Source organism: Emydura macquarii, unplaced genomic scaffold (assembly GCF_026122565.2).
Source record: "Emydura macquarii macquarii isolate MOO-44397 ecotype Brisbane River unplaced genomic scaffold, CSIRO-AGI_Emac_v2 contig_3348, whole genome shotgun sequence".
NCBI lineage: Eukaryota > Metazoa > Chordata > Testudines > Chelidae > Emydura > Emydura macquarii.
Genome location: NW_027133485.1, coordinates 4,966,228 through 4,989,276, shown reverse-complemented (window position 1 = coordinate 4,989,276; position 23,049 = coordinate 4,966,228). Strand labels below are relative to the sequence as shown.

Here is a 23,049-nt window from a genome sequence, read left to right as displayed (position 1 = left end):
TGGGGGGCGTTTCCCCCTGCCAAGTCAGGGCTGACCCCGACGCCCCCGCCCCATGCGTGAGAGCGCTGGGCTGCCAGGGTAGGTCACTCAGCGCCGGGGCTCTCCCCGCCAAGCTGATCTCGCTGCCCTACTGCGGCGCCGAGGGAAACGGCCCTTCCACTGCAATCCTGAACACCTGCGCGGCCTGAGACTTGGCCCAGGGACCTAGGGCACCTGATCCCAACCTCCTGCCCCCTCGATTCCCCGGCCCGGCCCTTGGGCCGCCAGTGCCTCCACCCTGGGATTCAGCTCCCATGAGCACTGTGCCCTGTCTGGCTCTTACATAAACAGCACATCTTATAAATCTACTGTCCCTCGCTCCGCCGCCCTTTTAGGAGAGCCGGAGACGGCGATCGGCTCGGCGGGATATAAATAATCTGCTGCAGCGCAAGATTGTTTTCACCCGGTAACCATGGCGAGGGCTGCTGCCTTGTTTATCCTGCTCTGTGTTAGAGACTCCAGCCCTCCTCCCTGCCCTGGCAGGGCAGCAAGCTCTCCCAGGCGGCACACAGGAGCCGCCAAGCTCCCCGATACCGGCACCCACTGGCGGTTGGGGGGTCCAAGCGCCTGGAGCCCAGGGGCAACCCTGCCACTTAGGGAGGGTCCCCATTAACACACCTCCCTGTGCTGGGCTCTAACCCTGTACCTTCAGCACCAGGGCCCAAACCTCGCCCATTTGAGCTAAACGAGCATCGCCAGTAGCTGGCAGCAGTAGTAGGCTGTTATCCTATGTGGCCCAGCCACCAGAGGGGGAGGATGCGCTCAGGGGACAGACTGGATTTCTGTCTCCAGCGATTTGGGTTCAAAGCCTGGTCATGTTAGAAGACCAACAGAGTCACCTCTATTCAGAAGGAAATTATGCACCTTCCTGCACCGGCTCGGGACAGCAGCTGGGGAGGGGCTCACGAGGGGAGGGAATTGCAGTGCCCCATGGGCTCCACAGGTGCAGAGGGCTGCTGGGGTGGCAGGGCCTGCATATCCGTGACTAAGGAGTCACCAGGCCCCCGCCCACTAGGGCGTAGGACTGCCGCCCTGGGCCCTGGCGGTGGGGGCAGAGACAGCCCTGTGCACGCTGCATTGCGTCCCTGTGCCTAGCTGCCAGGGACCGGGGAGAAGTTGCTCATAGGCTGCTGAGCAGAGAGAGAAACTTCTTCCCAAGTGAGCCACGGTGCCTAGTTTCCCACCAGAAGGGCTGGGGGTGCATAGACGGGATTGCTGGCCAGGTCCCAGCTGGAAAATGCACCGCCAAGGAATAATGAGAAGGCCCCCTGGTTACTTCCCCCGTCACGCGGTGAGATGCTGCCCCGCCTAAGCCACAAGCACTGCTGAAAAATAACAACGTGACCCCCGCGGAAACCCTCTTTCAAACTCCCAGCGTGCAAGTGCCCAGGGAGCTGGGCGAGACCCCAGCCTCCTTCCCCCTCCATGCCCAGTTCTGAATCAAAGCAGACAGCAGTCACGTCTCTCTCCAGACAGCTTTGCTGAAGGACTTTCTCCAGATCCCGGAACCTCCAGATTCTGGGGTTTGCTCCAAGCTGGAAACCTCACGTCCCATTGCATCAGGAGAGTCAGGGAGTTGCTAAACGGGGCTGGCACCGGCCAGGACCAGTTTATGGGGCTTGTGACGTTTGGGTTTCATTGCGGTTTGGAGGCAAGAGTCACGCGGATGGAGCGAGTTTTGCTTTGAGTTCCTTCAAATTCAGGCGACAGGAGGTACCACGCCAGTGAGCAGGTGGGGGGGGGGGACCCTCACCCAGATCAAACCTGCCCCCTGCCTCCCCAGACAGCAGCGCTGCCAAGATCCGTGCAGCTCACGGCAGAGAAGAGAGGCTCATTCGAAGCTCAATGCTGCACAGTGCTGGACCGGCACTGAGACGACCTGCATGCTTAAGGCTAAGCACCTGCTCAAATCCTTTGCAGGATCGGGGCCAGAGGGCTCAGCGCTTCCCAGGATCAAGCCCTGAATGTACAGCTTGAGACTCAGGATCATGGCCCCTGGCTGCAGGGAGAATGAGTCCCAGTTTCATCTGACAGCTGAAGAATATTTCCCCAAGGAGGCCAGCCCTCTGCTCTCCCTCCTCCAGCCCCAAGGCAGCTGTTGCTTTCTTCCACCTACCATGGCACCCAGCCCGCTCTTGTTTATTTTGTCGTCCCATCTGCTGCTATCACCCAACAAACACAGCCTTTCTTTGCACGCAGCGAGATATGCAAAGCTTCGGGGCTTTGGCGGACGCTGCGTCTGCAGGCTCACGGCACGGCCTGATGAGGAATGGAGTCGCCGGAGAGAAATTCCACTCCTTGCTTCCCTGGGCGAGCCTGGCGTGACGCCAGTGGTGTCAGGAGCGTTATTCCGGACACGAGGAATCCGGCCCCCTGCGCCCAGCAGTGCTGGAGAGAGACGTAAATCTTCCCAGCTGCAGATCTCAAAGCAATCTCCGGAGGATCATTATCCCCTGAGAGGGAAGTGGAAGCACAAAACCATCTACCCAAGGTCAAACAGCAAGTCAGTGGTACAGGCCAACCAAAGAACCCAAGAGTCCAGGCACCCTGGCCTATAGCCAGTTCTTTTCTCTCTCTCTCACTCACTCACACACTAAAAGCTCCAGCACATCAGCTAAGGTACATAGTCATCGCATTAGTACTGACCTAGAAAAGGACGGAAGGGGGGGCTTTTAGGTGGTCTTCTCCATTCCCACCCTCCCTAGACCTCTCTCCAGCCCCGGAAGGGCTTAGAGCCTTGAGTTCGAGGATTGCACACCTCTCTGTAGGAGTTGAACAGAAGCTATTGCAAAAGACACACGCGAGTATCTCAGAATCCTTGCTAGCTTGCAGGGCTTCTCCAGGCTGCAGAATTACATCATGTTGGAACATGCCCCGAGGGAGTCACGGTTACGAACATGATGTTAAAAATGACTTAACATTCAATTCGGGCAGGGGCAGTCATGTTTAATGTCAAGTAAGCTGGTTAGGGCCTATCCTGACATCCAAACAGATACAGGTGGGATGGGATCAAACAAAGAGAGAGACCAAAGAAAGTTAATACATAAAAACTCAGCATCAGCCGAGAACTTCTGAGGCCACATTTTGCTTTCATCTCCAGGAGCGTAAACCTGCACTAACTCCACCAACGTCAATGGGTTTACCACTGAATAACATAAGAACGGCCATGCTGGGTCAGACCAATGGCCCATCTAACCCAGTGTCCTGTCTTCCAACAGGGCCAGTGCCAGGTGCTTTAGAGGGAACGAACAGAAGAGGCAATCATTGAGTGGTCCAGAGATCAGACCCTGGCCTTTGAGATGGACGTTTATCAGGACAGTTTAGCAATCCCCAGGTAGGAATTTTGTTAAACCTACAGTAACTTTCCAATAAACTGACTTAAAAGAGCATTACTGCCGTGCCATCACCGACGTGGGCTTCTCCTGAGACAGCATCTGCTCAGGGCAGGGACTGTCTCTCATTTAGACACCCCCTCACATAAGAAGGCCTGGATTTAGGTTGAGGCCTCGCGCCATGACTGCGATAAAGGAGTAGCACATACAGGCAATGCCAGGGTCCAAAGTATTTCTAACGCACACAACACCCAAGAGTGCAGGCATCCGAGATGAAACCAAACCAGTGAGCATTTAGGAGGAACATCAGGGAAACCTTCTCAACTGGGAGACATACTAAGCTATAGAACAGTTGTCAGAGACTGGGAGGTGGGCTGTCTGACCTACTGGTTAGCGCGAGACCCCGGTGTAGTGATCAGAGCCAGGGAATCAGAGGCAGGAATCGGGAGAGAAGACAAGGGTCAGAGACAGAGTTAGAAGCCGGGCAAGGGACAAGGGGCTGGAGCAGGAGAGGAACCAGGCACGGCCAGGAGACAGCCCAGCTGCATAAGCATTGAGCAGCCAGTGACCTGCTATTGCTGAGCTTGTATGGCTGCAGGGAGCCAACAGGTCTGCAAGCAGGCGGCTGAGCCGGTCAGGAGATGCTCCAGCAGCCCAGCTGAGGGCTAAACCGTCTAGCCCCAGGCTCAGCTGAGGAACTCAAGCCCCTTGATGCCGCCCCCAAGGAAGCAGGGAAAGCCCCATCGCTTGGGCAGGATGGGACCATAGCACTGATCCTACAGTGCGGGAGAGGTGCCTGGATGGATGCTGCCAGGTGTTGTCCATGACTTGCACTCAGCCAACTCCCACTTCATTCCTGACTCACATCTCCACTAGCTGGAGAAGGATCACTGAAAGCTGGACCCGGGGGGAAGAGGTCAATGATCAGCGGGAGGGTGGAGGGGCTTCTCTGGCGAGAGCAAGAGACGTCCCCCGGCAAAGCTCCGCGGACGCTCTGCGGACGGGTGGCCGGATCTGCGAGGAGCCGGGCACGTCACTGGAGTAGCAAATGCCAAGCGAGGAAAAGTTCGTCCCACGCTTCTGCTTCCCGCCCCACAAGGAGGAGCAGTGTCCTGGGGCTGTTCTCTGCCTCCTGCACTGGCATCGGAAACACAGCCACATGCGGGAGAGTGGGGGGGAGGCCGCCCGAGGAGCTGCGGAGGAGCTCAGGCGACTGGGTCCCCCCGCCCCCCACACACGTCTCTTTTCCCGGTCCTGGCATCACCAGCCTTTATTTGAATAGCTTTGCATAGAGGCAGGTGCTTCCCAGGCAGGGCAGGACACAGCAGTGGGAAAGCGATGGCAGAAGAAATGGGGCTGCTAGAAGCTCCCTAGGGAAAAGCCCCGGGCGCCATAAGACTAAGCCAGTTCCAGGAAGGGGAAGGACCCAAGCCCGACGCGTAGGGACAGCTGCGTTGCTCAGGGCAGCCGGAACCCTGCTCTCCTTCCTGGCCAGCCCATGCCTGCCAAGCAACAGATATAAAAATAGGGTCAGCGTAAGCAGGCCCGGTGGAGGCCGCTTGGAAGCACGTGCCTCCACAGGGAAACCAACGAACGGCAAGGCATCCGGAGAGGGAAAGCGCAGGGGTTACTGCTCCCATCCGAGAGTGCCACCCGCCGAGCCAGTCCTCCTGCTTCGATCCTGTCTCAGCCAAACTGGGACGGTGACCGGTCACCGGGTTGCTTTCCACAAGAGCTGGAACGGGATACAGAGACGCTCACCTCCATCCCAAGCCGGGCCTGGGAGTCACGGCTGCGCCGCTCAGGCAGGCGCCGTTCAACTGCGTAGAGCTGAGGTGCCAATCCCAGCGAGACTTGGCCAAATTCCCTGGGGGCTTCAATGGGGAGTCCTCCCTGCGGATGAGGCCTGTAGACAGAGGACCAGGCCCTGCTGCTCCTCTCAGGCAGGAGAGCAGAAAAGGCACAGGCCAGGGAGAGCAATATGCAGCTTTATGTTAGCTCTGCACCTCTGGGGTTCTGGCTTGCTCCAGGATAAAGCGATATATTGCCCTTCCTGGCCTGTGCCTATGGACCACGTGGGGGAAAGGAACATCGCACGGGGTTCTTGCAAAGCAAGTGACCCTGGTGAGGATGGTCCCGTTAGCACCAATGACAAACCGGTACGAGAGGACGACAGCCACTTAGACGCAGGGTTAATTTGGGGGTGATATTCAGGGCCTGTTCCATAGAGCAGGAATATGCTTGGCAAACTACATACCCATAATTCTACCCCCACACACGTCAATCTTGGCCTTCTGCTGTTCCAGTCCTGCTGATGCACCTTCATACAAAGCTGCAGCTCCGCTGCTGAATCTCCAACCCTAACCTGCAACACGCCCCCTCCCAGCCCCCAGTTAAATCTCTCCCACCCCAAGCCTGTGCATGGGGAAAGGAGGGAGCAGAAAGATCTAACATTCTCTCGGGCCTGGCACAATCGGGAGGGATGATTCACGAGTAAAACTATCTGCGCAGCAGCTGCGTTCAAAGCTGAGAAGCCGCAGAATCACTTTCCAGTTTCTGAAAGGTTAGAGAACATGAGAACGGAGAACAAGGCTCAGGGAGATGTCTGGAGCCTTTCAGAAGGGCAGCAGGTTTAATTACAAACCAGAATGGTTAACAGAAGCCTCTGAGGGTGCAGGAAAAGGGTGGCCCTTGGAATGCTTCTGGCATCGAAGACGACATCTGAGATACGGACCAGTCTCACTACCAACCTGGGTTGGATTTGAACTGACGACTTAAAGGCAAAAGGCCGCCCTTGAAATCCAATCCTCAACACATACGGACCCAATTACAGAAGAAAAGGAATTCCAGTCGGAAAAGCAGGAGAAAGCGGATTCCTTGTGCTGATTCAGCTGTTTTCCTCACAGTCCCAGGGGATCTGTTTTCGCACTAAAATATAACTCTTTCAGTGTGTCTAAGCCCCATGCCTCTGCTGGGAACGTTACCGAGGAATCGAATGGGAGATCTTTTCCCCTCCGTGTGAATTGCAGCGTTCTGCAAGATCGGGTGCGGAGGCTGAGCATGTGAGGGTTTTAGGAGAGAGGTAGCTAGCTGCACTGGAGTTAGCAAAGGTTGGGCTTGGAGGGTGGAATCTAGCGACAGAAAGAAAAAAAAAAATCAATCCACAGTTTCACTCTGTGGCTTAGTCACTTAATTTTACACACTGGTGGCGATGCGTCAGGCCTGGGAAACTGCAGCATTGGTTTTTTTTGTGGTTGTTATTGTTGTTCCTTCCCCAAACTATTTTTCACTCCATGATCCTAAAAGGAGTGATTCCGGTCAAGCTTCAAGCAGATAATTGTATTCTGCCTCCCTACAATCCCCTTGGACCATCAAAAGGATAAATTGTTCTTCTCTTCCAGGCTGGAATTGTTGGGTGATCTTTTGGGGCTGTTAAACAGCTGTCAACTTCCACCCCAGAGGTGGCTGCATCGCTGTCTCGCTAATGCGGGTCAGGATAATTCTCTCCATTTCACAGATGGGGATCAGTGAGGCAGAGAAGGTAGTAAATTGGACAAGGTTACCGAATACCCATGGCAGCAAGTCTCAGAGCCCAGGTCAACTGACTCAGGTCAACACCCTCCAGGGCAGGAAACAGCCACATAGAGGATCTGGATCATGCTGGAGCCCAGGCTCTGAACCCCAGAGCAGAAGGGAGGGTCTCAGAGCTCCAAGCTGATCCGGAACATCGACACGGCTGTTTCTGGCCTGTAGCGCGAGGCCGAGTCAGCTGGTCCAGGCTCTGAGACTCACCGCCGCAGAGGGTTTCTTGCTGTGTGGACGTGCTCTGAGAATCAGTAACAGAGCCCCAGAGCATCTCACAGGGCAGACTGGAGCTGCCTGGGCACAAGGGTCCATGGAAATATAAAACCAAGGCACTTAAATGATATTTCTGTCCAGGCAGAGGGGCTGGTGTTCCTGGCCAGAGACCCTTGGAGAGCAGCCAAGATATGGGGCCAGGGGATAGGAAGTAAAGCAAAAGGTGAACGGCTCCCGTGAGACCAGACGTCAGAGGGGAATATTGCACCCGAAGCATCACAGCCATTTGATGGGCCGCCAGCTGGATGGACAGGAGCCTTTCATGGCAGAGTTGCTGTGAGCGAGAAAGAAGGGCATGTGGCACGAGAGGCTTTCAGAGACACTCCCGATGACAACAATCAGGTGCTGAATCACCTCCCTCCTCCTCCCCAGACAGCTCTCCCAGCAGCCCCCTGGAACGATCCTTGCACTGGGAAAATTGCTCAGCCAACGAATGAGCCAGTTAAGTCAATGGGAATTGTGTGTGGGCAGGCCATTTGAGAGTGCTTTTTAAAAATCCCATCTCCCTCCTGCTCTTGTGGGATTGCCCCCGCGAATGATTCCCTACCCAGGATGCTGTCAGCCCCCTGAGTGGCTCTGGACAGGACCCCAAAGCCCACACTCCGGGGCTCTGGTACAGAGAGACATGCTCGAGCTCTAGAGGATGGAAATTGTTCCAAGTGGTCTCTGCCAGATGATGCAAGAGATGCCTCAAGCTGAAACTTCCCAGGTCCTTCTTACAAAAACGCAGGAGCAAGGGTGAGTCAATTAGAGGAGGGAAGGAGTCAGGGCCAGGGACTGCCAGCACAGCAGGCGCTACTGTAAATAACCAGAGACACTTTCCCTTTGGCCTGTGGAACGCCAAACCAGCAGCCGGTTTGCTTACCGCGACCTGCAGCTAAATCTCTCCCCAAAGAGCTACCCCGACAGCCCCATCGACAGATTCCCAGAGCTAAAGGACGTGGCTGCACGAAGCAGCTTTCACCCGACGATACCAGCGAACTTTGCAAACATCAGGCAAACCCCCCAGCTGCCTTGTGAGCAGGTCTCTATCATCAGCCCCACCTGACAGACCAGGATGCCACAACACGGGAAGATTAAGTGATTTGATCAAGGTCTCGGAGCAAATCAGGGGCAGAGCCCAGGAATCCTAAATCCCAGTAGTTGGCGAGCAGGAACAAAATCCCCTCTCTTTGCAGAACAAGAAGCTAGAGGCCCGATTTTCCCTGCCTGGCCGTCTCCTGTGGAGACTCAATGCTTCCCCTAGGCCATCCACTCCATGCCTCAGCCTTCTCCCTGTCTATCTTTCCCTTCCTTACCCTTCAGTGGCAGAGCACTAACCCGCAGAGTCCATCCATCACTCCACGCGCCTTGACAGCAACGCGCAGAGAGGGGCTGCTGAAACTCAATAAGAACCCAATGATACAAGGACACCCTGTGAATATTTCATGGCAAGCGTTCGCTCCCCTTCGATCCATCCATCACAGAGCAAAGGCCCTGGGGACTGGGAGAATTCGCTTCCTGGGGGATAAGAGGAGTGCATCTCTGAGATGTTTAAAACCACGAGGTCGCCTCTCACAGAGGAGTCAGGAGGCCTGGACCCCAGCCCGAGGGAGGCCACGGACTTCCAGGGCCAGTCAGCCAAATCGTTTACACCAAGATTTGCAAGAGTGGCCACTGGTTTGGGGAGTCTCAGCAACTAGGTCTGCAGCTCACTTTCACAGGTGCTGGGCAACCCCTGATGACCCTGGAATCAGGCCCTAGGGTGTGGGGTAGGGCACCCAATCATTGAGTAAAGCCCAAGACAATGGGCTTTAATCTCTCTGCTCCCCAGTTCCTTAGGGACAATGCTGACTGGCAGTAGTGAGCCTTAATGAAGAGGAAGACGGCCCAACTCTCCTCTAGGACTTGGGAGCCCTGCATTCAATTCCTTCCTCTGCCACAGACTTCCTGCATGCTCTTGGGCAAGTCCCATAATCACTCTGTGCCTCAATTTCCCTTCTCTGAGCCATACGGATAACAACACTGGTGCACAGGAGACTGGTGAGGCCGGGGGCGGGGAGGGGAAGGGTGCTCTGATACTACAGAGATGGACTGAATTTTTTGGCATGTGTGCTGTGCTTTGAGAGCATCAGGTTGAAGGAGCTTTTGGCCACGCACAGTATCAAAGAAAGGGCCACAAGACTGAGTTTGTCCATTAGGGTTAGCCAGCTAAATGAGGTGGGAGGTGTCTGGAGTGGCTGGCAGACAGCAGCTTTTTTCCGCCTTCCGCCCCTCCTCCCCCCAAATCAGATTTTAAAACTGGGGAATAAAGACCCTGAAGGGGAGCGCGCCAGTGCCATTAAACAACCTGTGCTCTTGCTACCCAGGGGAAAGCATTTGCCTGGTTTAAGTGGAGCCGTATTAAGCGGTTGCTGGAGGGAGGCTGGAGTTTATGTGTGTTTAATCCCTTGCTCTCTTGTCTAAGAGAGCTTCTCCAGCATGGAGCAGCAGCAGCAAGCGAAGGGCTATTTGGTCTCTCTGCCAGCTTCCGGCACCAATTAAGCGGAGCCATAAGGGGATGATCATACAGACGGTGCATGGTGGGGGAGGACCATGCGGATGTGCAATGGCTCCACATCTATGAAGTGAAGTACTGAAGCACCACTAAAAATAGCAGTGCCTGAGCTGCTGTTATTACAGTAGCACCTAGGAGTACGTCTACATTGCAGGCTAAGTCCAGGCAGGCTCTGGCTCAGGTTTGAGCCCAGCCCCCTTCCATCCACACACAAAGCAGCGCGAGTCGGGTCAGCAAGCACTCAGGACCCAGGTCCTAGGAGCCTGCTGAGGAGGAAGGTGGGGGCCAGAGCCTGGATCCCACTGCCCAGTCATTTTGCAGAGTGGACCCAGGTCAAGCCGCAGACCCAAGTCAGAAGGTCTGCGCAGTGCAATGCAGACGCATTAGCATGCCTGCGAGACCAGACTCTGGCACGGGTAAGCCCAGATTCACTAGGCCGTGTGGACATCCAAGCACAGGCTTGGAACCACCAAGTCCAGGTCCCGTCGAGCTGGGCTCAGAGCGATGTGCAGATCTACCCTCACTGGCCCAGCTGCGAGAGGGGTCACACTGCGCATACCCGCAGACAGGCCCTGCCGTGGACAGCTTGCAATCGAAACAGACAAGTGCTTTTGTCCCCATTTTACAGCTGGGGGAAGAGAGAGACCGAGAGATCCAGTGACACACCGGGACTGGTAGCCGAGCTCCATACTGAGCCCCGATCTCCTGAGTCGCAGGCCCGTGACCAAAGACTGTGGGCTACCTGGTGGGGATTTACACAGGGTGCCGCGGAGACTCCCTGCCAGATGTTACAGCGAGGCCGCTCTGGCCGGGTCCCTTTAAGAACGCTCTGTTCCCGAAGGGACGTGACCGGCTGTTTGCCACGTTGTGCCCGTTTCAGCAGCAGCAACAAGCAGTGCCGCTTTGCCCGGCCCAGCTCCCCTCACCAGCGGGCGTCTCACCGAAGGTGCCTCTGGATCAACGTGGGGGAGATGGTCCAAGCCGGGGCCTTCCAGCTGCCAGCACCGGCAGCTTCCAGCCTTCGGGTTCCTCGGGGAACCAAGGCACACGGATGCTCAAAGCTTCATCTGCTCCTGCCATGCCCCCTCCACCTGACATCGGAGCCTTTCCTTGTTACAGCTGTGATTTCCTGCCCTACCCCCATCCGGCCAAGGCAGCGGGCTAGCAACACCTCATGTCCCAGCAGCCCCTTGCCTCCAGGGTCTCAAAGTGAACTACTGCTATGAAATGAAGCCAGCCCAGCCCAGCCACCCCCAGATAGGCAGGCACTCACCCGTTTTATCCATGAGTAAACTGAGGCACAGAGAAGGGAATTGACTTGACTCGCACCCAGCACAGAACCCAACAGAACCGTTGGCAACTTCCAGTCTCCAGCTTCCAGTAAACCAGGCTCCTCCCCAGCTCAGTTCTCTTTCCTCCCAGCTTCGGGGGGGGAGGAGGGGGTTCTGGCTGGGGCTGATGGAAAGATCAGCTCAGTTCTGGAAGCCGAGGCTGGGGCGCTCTCCCCTCCAAGGATGCGCAGAGCCCCTGTGTGTCCGGTTCTGGTTCTCTGGACAGAATCTCCCTTCGTGGGCTGGTGCATCCCTGGCTGTTTGTGTCCCCAGCAGAGCCAGGCCACTGCAGGAGCCCCGTGGAACTGGCCTGCTTTTGGGAGTTTGTTTCAATTTCTAGAGTCAAGCCCAGGGTGCCAGGAAGCTCACCAGAGGACACCAGCCTCAGCTACAGAATTTGGACCCAGCTCAGACCCCTCACAGGTCACCCACAAGGCCTGATTCTGAAGCCACAGCCAAAATTTGCACTGCGTAGAGAGGTTAGCTCTGATTTCGTCCCCTCTCTAGCTGACGGAGACAAACCTAAGCCTCTGGGGTGAAACTTGAGCCGCTGAAAGGTTCACGGATCCAACTCAGAGTCAGGTGAGGTTCTGAGATTTCAGTGGACTGTCCCTTGGCACTGACTCATTCATGTGCGTATGGCAGGAGAAGGGGGACATCAAGGCAGACCACAGCCTAGGAAAGCAGCCTGACAAAACATTGCAACACAAAAGCCGCTGGCTGCCTGAGACTCATCCTGCCCCATCTCTCTCCTATTTTCTTTGACCAGTTCCTGGTTTGATTTTGCAAATTCTCAGGTTCAGGCTCTCTTTGGAGAAGAGGGCGCTTACACCTCTACACATTACAAACCATGCCTCGTGGACCACAACCAGCCCAGGGGCAACAGGCCCGGCTCCCCCATCAACCACCCACCCAGCTAAGAGTCAAATTCAGCCCCCGCCGCATCACGGCCAGGGTGAAGGCGAGTCGCGGGGGAAGAGGAAATCAGCAGACAAAGCTCCTGCACTGTGCCAGTCTCTCTAGTAATAGGATGCAAGGGAATAATAATAAAAAGAACAACCAGAAAATATCAGCTGTCAGCAGATTGGTTCCTGCCAGCGGGTTACAGCGTTGGCTAGGAGGGGTCAGAAACATTTAACATTAGTTTCATCTCCGCTGTGTTCCCCTAGGCTTTCTGAGCAGTTCCAGGGTTCAAAGGGACATAATGGACCTGCAAGAGACACAAGATTGTTACTGTGCAGCCTGCCTGTGCTATAGACTCGCACCCTGGCCTGCCACACAGCAACATCCCGGGTGGACCAAGCTATCCAGCCGTTCTTTGACCCAGCTGCACGGTCCGTGCACAGACAACTCTCCCACCTACCCAGGAGGGCACTGAGCGCAGCGACCAGCTAGGCTGAAACGGGCACCTCCAGGGCAAATCTTTATTCCTTTCAGTGCCAGGAGTCGCAGAGGCAAAAGTTCACACCAACAAAGCGCAGAAGAAACTTTCCCTCGTTGCTAACTCGCTTCATCTTCAGAGTGCTGTGCAGACATAGGCCTTGATGTATCCCCCCCCCCCATCCTGACAGCTTCTGCCACCGGGGACCCAGAAGCAGAGCCCCCCAGGGAGGGAAAGTCCCCCTGGGGATTTAGTACAAGCTGCTTGCTTGCAACCTTAGCCGTGCACAGTGGAGGGGCGGATCAACGAGGGGGTGTGGCCAAAGCCTCCGATTTAGGGCATCTCCCAAGTAGCCTCATTTTGTGAGGCCTTGGCTGCAGAGTAAAGCTCCAGAGCAAGCCACGCCTGCCTTCCCCCATGCCCAGGGGTGAATCCCTCACTGGGTTGGGGGCATGCAGGAAAACTGCCCTGCATCAGCAAGGGTCAGTCCAGCTAATTCCCTCTCCAGACTCCTCAGGTCAGTATTACTCCCATATTACAGATGGGGAAACTAAGGAACAGAGCTACTATGTGAGATGCCCAAGGCCACACAGGGAGTCAGTGTCAGAATCGGGATTAGAACTCTGGACTCGTGGCTCCCAGCCCCCTGCTCAGAGGATGCCACCAGCTTGGACATTGCCCAGTGTCTCCAGTTAAGGGAGAGAGAGAAATGATATCTTGCCTATTCACTGTCTGCTTTGTTGAAGCTGAATTAGTTCCAAAACCCTTCCTTGGTACACATGCAAGGAGACACGATGAGACCCCCTCAAAGCAACCGCTCTGCGGGTGTCAGGCTTTCTTTAAGCAGTGTAAGAGATGCACAAACAAGCAGAGCAAGCCCCAGCAGGTTCCAATTTGCCTTTTCCCTTTGATTATCCTGAACCCTGGCTACACAGGTGCGATTGTAACAAGAAGAGTTGTAGGCAAAATGCATCAAATCAAACCTAAGGAGGGAAGCAAAGCAAACAGGTCTGCAGACTGCAGCTGGGGGGGGGGGAATTATAAATATAAGGGGTTGGTTTTTGTTCTTGCTGTTATTGGTTCAGTCTTTTGTAATTTGCTCCTGGTCAAATTGCTCTTTTAATGAAAGGTTCCTCTAGGAAAGCAAATTCTGCTGAGCCAAGTTTTCAGGGCCTGGCAGTTTCATAACCATGAACACAAGCTGGTAGGACCCGGCTTCTGTCAGAGCAGCCGTATCGAAAGTGACTGGTCCGCTGCAAAAGAGGATTTGAGGTTCAGCTCTGGGGAGCACCCAGAGGAGGAGGGGGGTGGGTGAGTGAGTGAGTGAGTGTGTGTCGGGGGAGGAGCTGCTACCACCTGCAACGTATCTGAATTACTGGAGTTGGCACAAACGGAACTAGAAAGCTTGCAGGAAAAACAGACGCTCCTGGGGTGCTCTTTTTGAACTGAGTTTCTGCAGCGCCTAGCACAAGGGAGTCCTAGTACATGTCAACACATTCAGACAAGATGGGAGCCAGTCGTGCTCGGCTCTCTACTTATCTCTAGGAGGATACAGTCCTTGCTCCAAAGAGAGACTCGGACCTAGGAGGACACGGAGGAATATTGCCCCCGAAGGCCCAGACCCTCAGTTCACCAGTGCAGAGTCTAACCCGCGCTCAGCTCTCATGTACAGCGAGGTGGGATCTTAAACCGGTTCCAGGAAAGGGTTTCACTCCACAGTCCGTGCGGATTTCCACTGAAGCCATTTCAAACCCCACTTCTGGGGCAGAGCGAGGGAAGGAGGCAGCGGCCGGGTCCCAGTCACAAGCCGAGCGCCTGTGCTCAGCTCTGCCGCGGCATTTACCGCCTGGGCAGAGCAGGAAATCCTGCTCACACGGAGCCTGTCTGCATTAGCTGCTCGCCCCATGGAGATGGCCCAGCGCCGCTGCCTCGGCAGACAGGCCTTGAGTTTGCTCCGCCCTGAAAGTGACCGGCGGCAACCCCTTGAACCCAGAAAACCCTTCCAAAGCCGCCCCCAAACGCAGGCTGTGCTGCTGGGGACCCGCCCAGGCGGCGGGGTCCCTCTAGAGTGGTCCCCGTGGTCCCTGGGGAGAGCAACCAGACCCCCCAGCGCCTATCCGCGGGGGATCTCCGTGCCTATTTCGGGCACAGCCCCTCAGCGGAGAGCCGAGATCCTAGTGAGCCGCCGCCTGCAGGATTTTAACTCTCGGGGGGGGGACAGAACAACTTTCAGGGTCCCTCTAGGTGGTCCCTGGGCCTAGGACCGCGGAGGGAGGCAGCTCTCCAAAGCGGAGCGTGCAGCCCTCTCAACCTCCTGCATCGACCGCCCAGTGGCGACGGTATTTATAGAAAGGCTTTCACTGACCGAGAGACCCGAGACCAAGGCTCCTGGGGGCGGGGGACGGGAGGGGGCCGGTGCAGCCTGGTTCCACTCGTTAAAGGGAACTCAAGCGCTCCCGCGTGCCCCTTCTCACAGTCACCCCGGGAACTCGGCAGGGAGGGCAGGCGAAGGCCGGCAGAAAGAGAAACGCGCCCCCCCCCCCCCGCAGCTTTCCATCTAGCTCCACCAATGCACGCAGAGGGAGGTGATTGCACAGATTCACACTGTTCCAGGCAGGGACCGTCTGCTACTGTGGGTTTATGCAGCGCCGAGCACCGTGGGGCCCCGCTCCTGGCTGGCCCGGGGGCACTACCTTAAGCCACAGGATTCACAACAATTGGGGGCTTTGGAGAAGTGACCTGCCCCGGGCCACAACAGCCTCCCCCAGCCTTCAGCGTCAGCCCCCCCCCCCCCCCCGCTTTGAGAAGGAAGGTGGGATCGTGCCAGGGTTGGTAGCTATTCATTCTGTGTAGTCTGGTGGCGAACGCAGGTCACAGGCCGGGTCGGTGCTAGGCGCTGTCCACGCCGCGGGGAGTCAGGCCTTGCCCCGCAGAACTTGCACTCCAGCAGACCAGACAGCAAGCACCAGCGCCCTGGACGGGGGGGGGGGGTGTAACCTGCGCCCGCCCATCCCAGGGTCTTTAGGCCACGTTTCTGCCACACTAACCAGGCTCCCCCGTGGCCACACGCGGGGCTCTAGCTGCACTTGACCCAGCCCCACATCCCGGCCAGCGCTGGGGCAGGCGCGGTGTGCCAGGGGCCTGCCTTCGAATGGACCCCCGACCCCCGGCCGAGCTCAGGCCACAGGCGCCCCCTTGCGCGCCCCCTGCCCGGCGAGGCCCGGTGGGGGGACCAGAAGCTGGGGGCGGGGGGCTGCAGCTGACCGGAGGCAGAGACAGGCCGGCCGGCCCCCGACAGAGCCGAGGCTCGGCTGCCGGCTCCCGGAGCAACGCCCGGGCCGTGGCAGGGCTGGGAGGCAGCGAGCGGGAAGCTGGGTCTGCAGCTGCCGGGACCAGGTGGGGCCGCGTTTAGACGTCAAGGCTCGCAGGGGAATCGCGGGGGGGGCGGGGGCTGTGCGCAGGACGCCTCGTGCTGCCCAGCAAGGTGCGGTCCTAGGGGTGCCAGCGCCTGCTCCCCGGGCGTTATTTTTAGTGCATGCATGGGGGGGGGGGCTGGCTGGTGTGCGCGCAGCAGGCTCATTGCTCGTTGAAAGCACGAGTCTCCCTCCCTGTCTTGTGTCCGCGCACAGCCCCTACCGGTACCGCACCCCGCCCCCCGCCCGCCCCAGGAGGCTGCAGCTGCCCCCGGGAATTGCTGGGGGGGGGGGGGGAAGAATCTCTTTTTTTTCTAGCGTATTTGCACAGGCACAAAACCCAACCAACCAACCAAGAAAAAACCCCGCAGGCCTCAGCGTTGTGCGCCCGGCAGTTCCAGCGGTCAGCCTGGCCCCTCTGCGCTCCTCCGGGAACGCAGGTGCCCCCTTCTCCACGGGACAGACCCCGCCTGCCGCCTCCCCTGCCGGCTCACAGCGGGCCCCCGCCCGTAACGAGCTCTGACTGGCGGGGCGTGGGGACCAGCTCAGCGCCGAGGGACAGCTGCCCGGAGCGGAGGCGAGGCAGGATGGGGGTGAGCTCCCGGCTGATGGCCTGGCCCCCAGGCCGCACAGACAGACTCTCGCAGCAGGGGCTAAAAGCAACCCCCAGGCGTGGATGCACCCCCCCCAATGCAACATGCGGAGCTCAGACACGCACCCAGGCCGGTGTGCAGCGGCCTGGCACTGTCCGCTGGGTGCTGGTCTTCCCTGTTTTTAGAAGGGGGGGGGGGAGGCGGTCCCTGCCCTCTGTGACCCCAAATGCCTCCTGTCCTCTCCCAATCATGCGGCTCCACCCGCTCACCTCCCCTCTCCCCCTCATCTCGTCCATTCCCCAGCCCCAGCCCCACCCCCGCGGCCAGCTGGGACCTACACCGGCTGCGGTGCACCCTCCCGCGCGGGGATAACATCGTCTGGTGAGATGGGCCCGAGCAGGGCGAGCGCGGGTGCAGGGGTGACCGCCTGCCGGGCTCCCTCCTCTGCTCGCCGGGGGTTAGCACAGGGGACAGAGGAGAACGGGCTCTGGGCCTGCATGGCGCAGCGGGACCGGGACCGGGGGTTAGCACAGGCCCCTCGGGGGCGCCTAACATTTCGCACGGCCTCCACAGCCCTCCTCCAGCCGGAGATCTCCACGCGCTCTTTAAAAAAAAAAAAGGAGGGAAAACCCATGCTTTCCATCCGTCAGATGGGGAAACTGAGGCATGAGGGGGTGGGCGGGAACTGACTTTGGCCAACGTCACAAAGCGAGTCACGGGGGGAGCCAGGAGCAGAACGCGGCTGTCCCGATTCCCAGTCTGGCCTAGTTCCTAGCTTCCCGGAGATAGTCTTACAGCCGCCAGCGGCTTCCTTCCCCTTATCAGTCTCCGGTTCCGGGGCGCTCTCTCCCATCCTGTTAGATCACGGCAGGTCTCCAAAGGAGACGACAAGCCATTCGGGACCAGTGTCCAGTGGCTACCCACCCCCCCAGCGGGCGAAGGATGCCCCAGGGAGTGCAAATCGCTGCTCGAGCACCCAATAAACCTGGTCTAGAAAAACTCCTGCCTCCGCAGATCCAGCAGAGGTGTGGGGTGAAACCACTGGTGGGCCCGGTGCAGCTTCGTGCCATCCACCTCCCCTCCTGGATCAGGCAACAGGGGAGCCGCGGGTTAATGGCACTGCAGGCCAAACTACAGAACCCCCCTTCCCTCCCCCCCCAGATTAACCGGGCAGGGGGCACAGAACAGAGAGAGCCTTGGGGGGCGTCCCCTGCCGCTCTCCCAGCCCCACAAAAACACCCTCAGCAGGTAAGAGGAGACAATCCCAGCACGTCCACTTGGCCCGCCTGTAGCTGACCCCACCGCTGCACCTGGACCCAGCCTGTCGCAGGCGGCTACCCTCTCCCCATGCAAATCTGGCAGGGCAGAGTAAAGCTGCAGCACCCCGCCCCCTCAGAGCGGATTAGCCCCACCCCGTCTGGCTCGGACACCCAGAGCATGGGACAGCCCCTGCCCCCAGTGCTTGCAATCTGAATAGACTAGACGAAGGGGAAGTGGGGGGGGGGGGCACAGAGGGGAAGTGATTCGCCCCACGTCACACATCAGGTCACTCTTAGAGCCGGGTCTAGAATCCCACCGCCCTACCCACTAGACCACACTGCCTCGGCGACCCTTGGCAGGGGAGAGGCCGGCTGCTTTGAAAGTCCCTTCGTGCGGCAGCGGGGAGACGGTTCTGCTCCCCCTAAAACCGTCAGACCCCGTGCGCTTTAAATGGGAACTCGGGAACCCCCGCCCGCTTTGCACAACAAAAACCGAACTGAACCAAACCAGGACGGGACCTGGCGCCAGAGACGCGTTTACACGTGCAGACCTGCTGCTCTGGGGCACCCCGCACACACGTTTCTGAGCCCGGCCGGGCACACAGACCTCATCCGCTCAGGTTTCCAGGGTGCTAATAATAATAATACGCCCCTGTCTCGCCCCATTCAGCGGCGCAGCCTAGCGGAGAACCCCGCCGCGCTCCCGCCCGGGCACCGGCTCTGACCGCTCGGCCGCACGTCCCCGTGTAGACACGTGTTGCGGATCCAGGGCTGGATCCGCGGAGGGAGTCAGACGCACCCCCCCAGTCCAAAGTGTCAAGCCGCAAAGCCCGCCCCCGGCTGCTGCCTGGCCCACAGCCCCTGGGCATCGCCCCGCAGTCCCCGGGATGCCTGCATCTCCGTCGCTGCCGCCCGCATCCTACACCCCGGGGGCAGCTCGCTCCGCCTCCAGCGGCGTCCTCGAACTCGGCACCGGCCCACTGCTGCGCCACAGCGGGCGGGGGACGGGGATTTGATCCGGCTCCCGCCACTCTGCGGGGGAGTGTGTAACCCCTCGGCTACAGGTTCCCCAATCCCCTGGGGAACAGGCGCCTAACTCCAGGAGAGGCTGCTGGACCGTGAATGGCCAGCCCAGACGTAGGCGCCTAACTCCCTTTGGCTAGACCCCTCTCCGCGGCATTGCCTCTCGGCTAGCTTAGGTCGATGGGCTTTTTTGGGGCATCCTTTGCAGGCACCTAACACCCCCCGCCCCCCGCACTGAGTAGGAGACGGGGGACTTCCACCAGGCCGCAAGGCAAGTGAACCCGGCGTTCCCAGGGCCGGCGTTTGAGTCGCCGTGTGGAGCCAGGCCTTCGCCGCCCGTTCATCGTACCAGCGCAGCCAGGTTCCCGACACCTCCGCCGAGGCTCGGGGGCAGAGTTTGCCTGCTGCCTGTTCCTCCTTCGCACCCGGAGCACAGCCGGAGCGCGCCGGCTACACTTACCCAGCGAAAGGAGGGAAAAGCCGCGCCGGGGGGACCGAGAACACCTGCGCTTTGATTTATGGGCCGCCCGTTCACGCAGCGCACCGCTGCGACTGTTTTAAGCACCGAAACAAAATGGCAAGCTGCCTAATTAAGGGGGAAGACAGCTGGCTAATTTCCCGTGGCAAAGCCCCATTCCCCCCCAAATTAACACCCCCTGGCCCCCCTTTTGTTTGGCGTAATTACCCTTCCCGGCGCACCCAGAAAGTGCCAGCCCAGCGCTCTGAACTCCCAGCTCGTTAATGCCTCGCATCCTTTACAAACCCAATTATGTCCCAGGCAGCGCCGAGCTGGTGTCCTCTAAACGCAGCGCTCTGCATCCTGCGGCCCCCCGGCGCCGCTCCCTTCCACGTCGCGCTGTGATAAATTGCGCTGTCTGCCCGTTGCCATGCCCGGGAACGGGAGCTTGCTCAGGACATGAACAGCCCCGTGTCTATACCGTGGGGCCCACCCACCAGAGAGCTGGGAAGTGGCGAGTGTGGTTTTCTGGCGCTCTCGGCTGTCACATCGGAGCAGCCCAGCTCCTGCCTGTCTGGACGTAAAGGAGTTCTGGCCAGGGCAGAACCCGGCCTTAAGACAACGAAACAAACCAGAAGTGGTTGGTCAAAGGCAGGGGTTCTGCTTTCTCTCCCAGTGAGCAGGGAGGACGCTCATCCCATGTATAGGTCGGTCTTATCTTTGAGCCGCTTCGCTTTTTAAATGCCAAGCAGTCAAATAAAAACTTCAGGGACAAAATCTGTGTCTGCAGCAGAAGGGAGATTAACACTCCAACCTTGTGTTTCCTCGGACACAAACTGAACTAGGCAACAGCTGCCCTGCAGCCCTTGCGCTACGCTCACACACACACCGCTCCCCACGCTGGGAAAGGGGTGCCAGGGGTTCCCTTTGCTGGATGCTCACAGCTGCAACGGCAACAGCACCTCGGGACCCACTGATATCTCGGGGAGGCAGACCCCCAAAACCAGCCGTGTTTCTGTTCTGGGTCCATTCCAAGGCTTGGCATTAATACACTGTCAAAACTAGTCTTTACCGATAAACACCCCCCTTTTGTGTAATGTGAAGCCTTGCAAAGCGGCAGATCGCGCCCCAAACTTCAAACAGAAACAGCCCGAGACAGACGAGCTGCTCTGGGAGATATTCTCACCTCCTGGAGACGTGACTTGTACAGTTCAACCAACCAACCCAGCGCTTCTATGTTGGGGTGTTTTTTTAAAGCCACAGAAGTTGTCTGTAACCCCAGCTCCCCCCCAAATCAGATCTTAGTGGGAAACTCCACAGGGGGGTGGAGCAACGTGTCCTGGGATTGGAAAGGTGTCGCTGGAACTCGAAGGAAACGAGGGCAAACTTTGGAAGAGTTTGTGCGAGCAGGTGTGGATTCGTTACACTCCACAGGGGTTTCCACTGCAACCTTGTCCGGCCCCCAGCCTTGCTCGAGGGACCAAGATGGGGGCGTGGGAAGGGTCAGGAGCCCGGGGATCAAGACATGGCAGCAAGACAGAGGGACATGGGCCCAGCGGGACATGGGGAACCGCCCGCCCCCGCCGGTTTCGCAGCCAGGTCGGAGCGGGTTGGGATGAAGATGGAAAGAGGGTCGGGAGGGGATCTGGAAGGGAGAGAAGGGCTGTGAGAGGTGGCCTGAACGGGTGGAAGAGGGTGGATGCTGGAGCGAGAAAGGACTTCCGGGTTAGGCTGGTATTGGGGGAGAAGGGCTGGAAAGAAGCCAGGGTAGGACTCAGCCCCGAGAGAAAGGCAGTGGGAACCCGGGGAAGCGGCAGGGCCTGGAGAGGACACCAGGGGCGGGGGATGAGGAGTGGGAGAAGGGCCCCGGTGTGTGGAGACGGCAGAGGTGCAGGAGAAGTGTGTGTGTGGGGGCTGGGAACGCGCCCCGAGCCGGAACTCAGCCCAAGGGCCTGGCAGGTGTGGGGCCGGCAGCTGGACCCACCCAGACGCTGGGCGCCCGGGGAACGAGGATGAGGGGCCTTCCGGGGCTGGGATGGGCGGGCTGGTCCTGGGGGCGGGGTCAGGATGGAGATGGGGGGCTGGCTGATGAGCCCGAGTGGCCCCCGGCTCAGGTGTGCGGCTGGGGTTCACCCGAAGGGTCAGGCTGGGGACCTAGGAGGTCAGAGGGGGTCAGAGGAAGGCGGCTGGATGGGTGTCGGCCTGGGGCTCCCCCCCCCAAGGGCTGAGGGCCAGGCTGGAGGCACCAGGGCTGGGGGTGAGGGGCCAGGCTGGGAGGCAGGGGATGGGCGCCCCCCGGGCTGGGGCGGGCGGGGGCCCGGCGGCACTCACATGAAGGCGTGGTAGATGAACGCCCAGCCGCGGGGCCGCTCCAGCACGTTGTACAAACAGTTCTGCAGGCGCCGGTAGCGCTTGTGCGCGGCGGAGCGGGCGGCCGCCCCGCCGGGCGGCACCGGCAGCGGTGTCCCGAGCAGTCCCAGGCGGCGGGGGCTGCCCGCGGGCGGCTCGCTCTTCTCCGTCTGCACGGCGGTCAGGGCGACGAACTCCACCCGCCGGGGGTCGCCGCCGGGCACCGGGGGCGGCGAGAGCATGGAGAGGTCCCCGCCGTGCGCCGCCGCCTGCACCCCGGCCATGGCGCGCCGAGGAGGGCGCAGCTGGGGGGCGCTCAGGACGCGGAGAGGGTCCCCGGGGCGGGCCAGCCCCTCATGGCCCGAGCTTCAGGCGAGTCCGGGCCGCGGGCTGGGACTGAGCGGGGAGCTCTCCGGGCGCCCCCTGGCTCCCCAAAGGGGGGGGCCCCCCCTTTCCTGCAGCGCTCCTCCGCCGGGCTCGGTCCAGCCGCCCCAGATCCCCGGGTCCGCCCCGTGCGCTCCGCTCCGCTTCGCTCCAGGAGGCCGGGACGCCCCGAAACCGCGGCCTCAGCCCATCCGAAAGCGGCGGCGATGGCGTGGAAGCGGCCTGGGGAGATTCGGCGGCGGGGCGGGGAAGCGGCCGCGTCCCGAGGCTCCTGCGCCGAAGTTGACAAGACTTGCAGTTTACATGGCGCGCCGGGGAGCTGCTTAGTGTCAAAGCGCAGCGAATCGCACGGAGCTCAGAGCCGCCGCCGCCCTCCCAGCGCCCAGCGTCCCCCGGCCTCTCTCCATGCTGCTCGCTTTTCCACCTGCCTTTTGGCTCGCGGACTCACATGTCAACTCTCCTCCGCCCCTGCCCCTTTCTCTCCTCCCCCGGCCCCTCCCTGCCCAGGACGCAGCTGCTTCGAAGGAATCTTTTCTCGGGGACTTACTGGGCCGGAGGGGATGGGATGGGAGGGGGCTGGACTTTCAGTCACTTCCCTGCTTCCCCTCCCACACATACACCTGTCTGGGGGTTGCACGATCCCTGGCCGTCACCTGCACTACGTCTTCTCCTCCACCTGCATCTCATCTCAGCCCAGCGCTCTGCTTCTCCTCCCCTGCCCCCCCCCCCCGCCGGGAGCCTGTGGCTCAGAAAAGAGTCAGGCGGTTCTGGGGGGCGGTCAGGTTGCCAGATCCCCGGAGAGGAGGTAAAAAAAAGGAGCAGGGTTACAAAACCTCATGCTTCAGGGCCCAAACCAAACCCCATGTGGTCAGGAAGGACCCTTCCTCTGGAGAGCTAGGTCTATAAACCCGCATTTTAAAGTCTCTGGCATCTTCCCCTGAAGCAGCTGGTGCTGGCTACTATCAGAAAACAGGCTGGATGCCCCGGCTTGGGATTCTGTTTTATATCTTGGGCGCTGTTTTGCTTATTCCTCTAATGCCAGCAGGCAGCCTTCACCTGCAGTGAACCAAAATCCGTTTCCAAATACGGGAGGG

At 59.2% G+C, this 23,049-nt stretch overlaps 1 protein-coding gene across 1 annotated transcript in view; it reads right to left on the bottom strand.

Annotated features, from left to right (window-relative positions):
• The window catches only part of KCNQ4 (potassium voltage-gated channel subfamily Q member 4), a 74,426-nt gene extending 52,021 nt beyond the window's left edge, over nt 1–22,405 (bottom strand). The window contains exon 1 of the mRNA XM_067533796.1: nt 21,554–22,405. Within this exon, the coding sequence (XP_067389897.1) occupies nt 21,554–21,855 (302 nt within the window). The 5' untranslated portion in view covers nt 21,856–22,405. The remainder of the gene's footprint in view (nt 1–21,553) is intronic.
• Between the last annotated feature and the right edge of the window lie 644 nt (nt 22,406–23,049).